Raw genomic sequence first — 7,523 nt, 5'->3', positions numbered from 1 at the left:
GGCTGCTGCTGCGGAGACGAGAAGGGACGAGGGAGATGGCGTCGCCAGATTTATTGATTGAGAGTGTCATGTCGTGCGCAACACTTTGTCTGCGGTGAGATCCCCCCTTCGATCGATCCATCGCCCCCACCTCCTCCCCCGTCTCTGCTATTTCAACGCCACTGCTGCTTCTGCCAAGAACAGAACAGAACAGAATCGAACGAAACAGATCACGACTGGCTCCTTCCTCCGTCGCTCTCACCTGGCCCCCCCACTCTGTCCTTGATTTCCTATTACACGCGCTCTTGATCGATCCATCGTAGACTGCGTGTTCTGCCCAAATCTCTTAGACCGACGCGGATTGAGCCGCATCGGTATTACTAAGATTGGTGACGTGAGGAAGTCTTGTATTCTGACTGGAAGTGGGTGAATTCGTGAGTGTTCCTGTTGGATTAGCTTCACAAATTCTGGATCTCGTATTGTCCTTTTTGTTGTTTCAGGAATCAAGGACGGAGATCGGAAGAGAATTGTTGGGTTCTTCTTTGTTGCGTGCCAAGTTTCCGAGGGAGGTGTCTTGTTGGGTTAGTGAGGGAGCGTGAGCTAGTGGGTTGGATCCTGTGCGAAGAATTAGTTTAGAACCGGAAGGTTGTTCTTGGGATGTGGGTGTAGTGACGATAAGAGGTTGATCTTTCGCGGGTTGATTGCGATGAAGGTGTGATTTAGGGAGCCGGAGCTAGTGGGTTTGTGGACTTTGGTTCGTGAAAGCGTTTTAGGAGGGGTTTGGAGGGCATCCGGCACAGGTGTACGGGATTTTCGAATTACGAAGGAAGAAGAAGCTTGTAAGTCATCTTGGGCTTGGGTAGTGCTAGCAGCTTGAGATGGGATCGATGAGCATTTCCCCGCTTTCGAAGTACAAGTTGGTCTTTCTTGGTGATCAGAGCGTCGGCAAGACTAGCATCATTACTCGATTCATGTATGACAAGTTTGACCAGACGTACCAGGTAATGAATCACAACAAATTCTCTCTCTCTCTCTCGCTCGCTCGCTCGGTTGCTCGCTCTCCTGTCTTTCGTTGTTCCTTGTGGGTGGATTGAAAAGTTCCATACAACCACATTTCCAATCTGGGTATGCTTGTTAAATTAGAAATGAAACTTCGTATTGTCGACCAATTCTAAATTTCGGCATCAAGCCTTCTGATCAACTTAGAAGAAAGGACGGTAGCTTGGATTTTGAGCTCAATTTCTTCATTCTATTTTTTTCTTTTTGAGTCTTTTTTTATTTCATAGTTTTTTGTTTTTGCCATCAGCGCGATTCATAGTCCACAACTCCCGCGTCAGTCATGCTAATTGTGTCACACGCATAGCCTCCTTTGGTCTGCATGAGGTGATTACATAAATGGTTTGGTTCAATTAAAGTCCTCATAAGGTTGTTATATGAGAGTTGGAGCCCATCATGTTTGGAACAGATCTTGATATAGAATATTTGATGAGAAATTATTCGTATTCCACCTAACCACTCGTCATTTGAAGTTTTACTTGATGCAAAGCATATATCATGATGATATAGAAGGTCTGTTTCATGATAAAGCATCGCTGAAGAGCTCGTCAAAACTGCACTCTATTGATAAGCATGAACTGTAATGGTAGATAGTAGAATGACCTGCGGGCATTTGAATGATTTTCCTAGTAGCTCTTGCGTTGCGGTTACGAGTTGTCCAACGATGGGTGTCTGCTAGCAACACTGTTAACTATCTTACAAGGCGATTGCGAGTTTCCTTCGAACACTTTGTAATGGTGATTTTCGTTGATCGACGTGTGCGTGTAGAAGATATCTCTGTCTTCGAAATTATACACTGAGTTTCACATAGGTGTGTGTACAGCTCAAATGAATGTCTCTTACACTATTGATGTCTGTTTTTCAGCCAACTATTGGAATTGACTTCCTTTCCAAAACGATGTATTTGGAGGACCGCACAGTTAGGCTACAGCTTTGGTAAGTTATTTCTCTCAAGTGAAATCTAAAAGTATTTCTTTCTTTCCATCATATGCAATAATGCAGTGTATTATGCTATGGTCCGTCGACGATTCTGGTCTCTGCATAGTCATGCTATATTCACTCAAATTGATGATCTCTGCTTTCACTAACTAAAGTGCATCATGTTGAATATCCAGGGATACAGCAGGACAGGAGCGATTCCGAAGCCTCATTCCCAGTTATATCCGCGACTCATCCGTGGCAGTTATTGTATATGATGTTTCCAGTAAGTTCTTTCATGATGCACTTTTGCAAGTTCTCCCCTGTTTTTTGCAAGTTTATCAAACTTTTAGAAAGATGGTAAATCGTATCAACCTATACCTGAAATACTTGCGCAGATAGGCAGTCTTTTGTTAACACCGCTCGCTGGGTAGAGGAGGTTCGTGCCGAGCGAGGAAAGGATGTGGTTTTAGTGCTTGTTGGCAACAAGACCGATCTCGTGGATAAGAGGTAACCACTCCAAAGTGCACTCGCCTACCTGTCAGCTTTTCTTATAATGCATGGTATTTTTAAAGTAGAATTCTGAGACTTCTCTAATCTTGAAATTAATCTGACTGGTGATTGTACAGGCAAGTCTCAGTTGAAGAAGGTGAAACCAAAGCCCGGGAGCTTAGCGCACTCATGATTGAGACCAGTGCTAAAGCGGGATTTAATATCAAGGCCAGTGCATTTTCCTTCCTTCTAAGGTCTCCAAATGTAGAGTGAACCACTTAGAACTGTCTATCAAGAATTTTCCTACATAATGTACACATTCTTTCGGAGGTGAAACATGAAGCACGCGCATGTCAGTAGATATGAGCTGTGATTACGTCCAACTGCCATGAACTTTTGGCAATTTACACAATGTTTCAATGAAAGAGTTCCAGCAGTTCTCCAGATGGTAGTCAGAAAGTCGCGGACAGTATGTTTTGCTGGGCGTCTGTTGTCGCAAAACATTTTGTTTCCTATGAATATGGATCTTCAACTCTCTGAACTGGCGTACACTCATTTGCAAGACTTCGATGTGTACATAGAGGTGATAACTCTTCCAACGAATTCATGTGAACAGAGCCTTTTCCGGAAAATCGCTGGAGCGTTACCTGGAATGGAGTCTGTGAATCCGTCAAAGCAGGATGATTACGTGGATATCAACTTGAAAACAACGTCGAATAACACACAATCAGAAGGTCAAACTGCTGGTGGTTGTGCGTGTTGACAACCTGTGGGTGAGGACGGAATTGCTCTGAACGTGGTGCAACTCACGAGAGGAACTCTAGGTAGGGCCTGCAGCAATGCCTTCTGCGTCCGCCTAACCTTTCCTGCCATTCTGGACTTGCCAATAGGATCTCAAGAGCTTGAAACCTGGATGCTTTCATTTTTGAAGTCTTCGCTGTGAGAGGTTGTGAATAGGATAAACGCTGTACAAAAAGGTTTTGCTGACATATGGTCTTGCCACTTATCAGGATTTTTCGATAAACTAGCATTTTGGAACAGACATTCACATGACCAACTTTCCTTGCCTATAGCTATATGCATAGGTGAGGTGGCAATTCATTCCATGCACATTCACATAGGCTACAAATAATTTGCCAGTTTCCCATCATGCCACCAATTCATGATAGATCTAGGATTAGCTATATTTTTCAAAACTACACATTTAGAATTTAGTGTAAATTTGTTTGGATTCGCCTTTGCAAGTCCTCGAAATTAATACCTTCTTTCAAACTTGCAAATTGAATGCGAATTTCTTTTGAAAAAAACTGTTATAAATGTAGTGAAATCATGATATGGGGCTTTTATCACAAACAAAACTAAATCAACGGCTAATCTGAAGATCAAGAGTCAAAATAAAATTCTTTCTGAGAACTTCAAGCTTGATTTATTATGTGTCTAATTAGATTGACTTGATGTATATTTTGACTTAGATTTTGATGTTAAAATGTTACCCCGTGGTAAATATTAATGATAGCTTTTATATCAATGATATAAAGATAATATTGACCAATTATTATCAAATCTATTCTAATTCATCAGAATGTTAGTGGAAGTACAAAATCTATTATCCTACTAAATAAAAGTATACAAATAAATTACTATCAATATGATAGACATTTTAAATGATTATATTAGATAATTAAATTAACCAAATTTCACGGATATTCCACAAAAATAATTGTTTACGTTTGAACCAAATAAAAAACAAATATGGTATTTTATTCAGGATTTTAATTGGATGAAATCAAATAATTTAAAAGAAAATAAAATTCTAAATACACAAGTTTGTGCTGGTCAATTTAGTTTTACTTAAAAAAGAAAAAAAAGAAGCAAGGAAGGAAACATAAGAGTTTTAATATAAAAAAGTTAATACCAAATAGAAATGTGTCATGACCATATTATGTATGATAAGGAAGTTTAGGTATAAGACAAAGAGACAAAGAAGCCTTCTCATTGGCCAAAATCAAAGAAATTGTTAACAAAAAGCTCTGCATAACTTGCAAAAACACCATCTCATTATCAGTAAATAGCTTTTCTGTGCACAACAAAAATTCCAACTGATTCAAAACAAATAAATACATCAAATGACAGAAAATTCTCAACCTTTGTTTAGGAATGGCACATACTTTGGCAGTTCTATTTATTTTAACTTAACAGCAGATAGAGTTTTCTCTTCATTCCTGTATCATAAAAGTTAATACCCAAGTATAACAAGAAATTATGGTATGGTATTAACTTTTAAGTTATCACCCAAGTATAACAAGAAATTCTTTTATTTTTTTGAAAAATTGAAGTGTGAGAATTGAAATCCATAGACATGAAAAGACAACTTCTCTTTTATGTGCATTCTCAGCACATCAACCACTATTCAGCTCCTTCGGCGTTTCGGGGATAAAGGAGAATTGGACAAGCAAAAGACAGTCTTAATTGCTTACACATACTAAAAAGAATGTCCATAAACGTTGCTATCAAGCATATCCAGCACAGTCGATATTGAAAGAGGGCCCAATTGGCTTCAGCTAACAACTGCATTGGCAGTTTGCAAGGCAGAAGAATCAGACAACGCATCGATTATTATAGGCTGAGCAACTCCATTCTCACGAACCTGATCTAAAGCGCCAGTCTGCCTCAATATCTCCGACGCTTCGTGTTCAGCGAGGAGCCTGTGAACTAGTCCCTTCAGCCACTCTGTAGTAATACTAAATTGCTTGTTCAGCTCCTCGCGCAGGTGTGGATATTGTCTAAACCATGGGCCTAACATTCGGTGCACATGAGCACGGATCATCCGAGCTGGAACTGGGTACTTGTCACAAAAGTCTAAATATTCCAGGACTAGTGTTGGTTCATTGAGCGAGTACTTTTTATCATGATCGTCTGGTTCCGCAGCGGAAGAGTCGAGAGGTTTCATCCTGTAACCGGCAAAAAGAGCAGGGTTCTCGAGTAGAGATTCTGCTGACATTACACCGTCCACGCCCGTCGCCCTTATGCATTCGTCTACGTCCTCAAGCCACCGGATATTCCCATTTGCTACAACTGGAATGCGAAGAGCTGATTTGACAGCCTTGATAACTCCCCAGTCAGCTCTAATACTTTTACCGTCTTTTTGATCGCGCGTGCGCCCATGAACGGCCAGTAAGGAGCAACCTGCCTCCTCTATCATGCGAGCGTAAGCAAGCGTGTCTTCCAACTTTGGGAACATTCGAATTTTGCAGGAAACAGGAGTTGTCAAGCCGGATGAGAGTTTCTCAACCAGAGATCGGACTAAAGGTAGGTCATCCATGAGGAACGCTCCGTAATTGCCTCTCTTGGCTATGCGTTGAGGGCACCTATTTTACAAACAATGGTCATAAGTGACCGTAACTTGAGTAAGTAATTTAAAGCACCTTGCTTTGAACTAACTCTATACCATATACACAAGTACAAGGGTATCAGAGCTCCGATTTCCACTGGCCACCCCTTTACCACATAGGCTTCAAAGAATCGACAGAATATGAAGATGCTGAAAGAACTTTCCAGACAAGCATTTGAATAGAAAGAGAATGTAAGGAATTGGACAATGACGGTCAGCACCAAGATGAAGTGAAGTGCTAAATCAAAGGTGAAGCAAGGCTGGAAAGGAAGTTGGTCCATACCCAAAATTGATGTCAACATAATCGCAATCATCTTGCACCAACTTGGCTGCTTCTAACAACGTGTCCGGATTGTTGGCACAAAATTGAATAAAAAGGGGGCGATCCTCCTGGCATGTCGTCAACCAAAACGTAAGTCCTTAAAAGTCTTTGTGGGATCCACTAATTGCACAGTGTTTACCCAGAAATAAAGAATGCTCGTTTTGATTTCAATGCAAGAGAAGGAGACAATCAGCATAATGTGGTTTCGATCAAAAAAATCACCCTTCAAGAATGAAATAACATGTTCCTTCTAATTGGTCCAATTGCACTGACAACTAAAGAAGATTAAATCCTACTTCGTTGATGAAGCTTCTTATGGTTTTAATTTTACTTATTTTACTATACTGTTGCAAGTTATGTAAGAAACACGGTCGAGGACAAAATGATTTCACTTACAGGGCATGTAGAGAACTCTTTAAGCCGGTATTTAGCATCTTGGGCGAATAATCGAGAATGTAACATGGGCGAATAGGCAGCCGTGGCTCCATACTTCCTACACAACATTCTGAACGGAAGCTCACTCTGATCCACCATAGGAGCCACCATCAACTTGGGCGCGCCAAGCTTGTTCCAATGATCCCACGCCCTTGCAGCATGAGGCAAAACAGCAAAAGCTGCCTCCACCTTCAACCTCTTTGCCGAATTCACATCCTCAATGTCGGCACCTTCCACCAGTTCCCTCATGCCCTCGGCCTCTTGTGCTAATTCTATCTTTTCTCGCCCGCTCGCAGATGACACATCAGGGCTTTCAGACGCTGGATTATTCTGAACATGCTCTGCAGCAATTCTACCAGTACCCCTGTCAACACAATCGACGTTTTTCTTCTCTACATCTAAATTCGATTCCGTAGAGTTCATACTCGCTGTAATCCCGTCACCCAAGTCCCCCGGGCCAGCTTCTAATGTCGAATCCATGTCTGCAGTTAAAACCCGAGCGACACCAGAGCAGCTCCTCATTGAAAACCTCTCAAATGGACTAACTCCAAAATGCGAAACCCTGCCACAACCAACTCCCTGACCATTGGGAAGCAAATTGTGCGACTGAAGTCTTTCCGCCCCACCAGCAGACGAGGCGCTCCCCGACGACTCCCAACGTTTGGCGCAGCTGGAGAGGAGACCGCTAACAGAGCGCTTCCGGCGCAGGAACTCGCCGGCTCGTGCAGCTGCCCTCATCCATAAACCTTGCCAGTGAAAGGGATTCCAACGAACACGACAAGCTCAATAACAACTGCCGTATTGCAGCAAGTTGGGGAGAATCACCAGTGGTCCAGAAGCTCCAAAACCCTAAACGTGGAATCATCCAGCTTATTGTTTGTGGAAATGTCCCATATCAATTGATCAGCTCCTGGCGGCGAAGATCATGCC

At 42.0% G+C, this 7,523-nt stretch overlaps 2 protein-coding genes across 3 annotated transcripts; one reads left to right on the top strand and one right to left on the bottom strand.

Annotated features, from left to right (window-relative positions):
• Positions 1-398: 398 nt before the first annotated feature.
• On the top strand, positions 399-3,725 carry LOC112280166 (ras-related protein RABH1e). 2 transcript variants are annotated; one of them, XR_002969254.3, is made up of 7 exons: positions 399-980; positions 1,901-1,971; positions 2,151-2,239; positions 2,352-2,463; positions 2,583-2,673; positions 3,062-3,269; positions 3,456-3,725. XR_002969254.3 is itself a non-coding variant. In XM_024515316.3 (6 exons), exons 1-6 carry the CDS (start codon positions 858-860, stop codon positions 3,206-3,208), a joined length of 633 nt encoding a protein of 210 aa, XP_024371084.1. In that variant the 5' UTR covers positions 399-857; the 3' UTR covers positions 3,209-3,725. The 2 variants fall into 2 exon arrangements, 1 of the variants encoding a protein (XP_024371084.1); XM_024515316.3 differs by having other exon boundaries at positions 3,062-3,725.
• Positions 3,726-4,889: 1,164 nt separating this feature from the next.
• LOC112280165 (tRNA-dihydrouridine(16/17) synthase [NAD(P)(+)]) lies at positions 4,890-7,424 on the bottom strand. Its single transcript, XM_024515315.2, has 3 exons — positions 6,555-7,424; positions 6,120-6,226; positions 4,890-5,813 (listed from the first exon to the last, which is right to left on the bottom strand). Exons 1-3 carry the CDS (start codon positions 7,329-7,331, stop codon positions 5,003-5,005), a joined length of 1,695 nt encoding a protein of 564 aa, XP_024371083.1. The 5' UTR covers positions 7,332-7,424; the 3' UTR covers positions 4,890-5,002.
• Between the last annotated feature and the right edge of the window lie 99 nt (positions 7,425-7,523).

This window comes from Physcomitrium patens, chromosome 3, assembly GCF_059467195.1.
Source record: "Physcomitrium patens ecotype Gransden chromosome 3, ASM5946719v1, whole genome shotgun sequence".
NCBI classification, from domain to species: domain Eukaryota; kingdom Viridiplantae; phylum Streptophyta; class Bryopsida; order Funariales; family Funariaceae; genus Physcomitrium; species Physcomitrium patens.
Note: the sequence above shows the minus strand (reverse complement) of the source record. Positions and strands in the feature narration are given on the sequence as shown.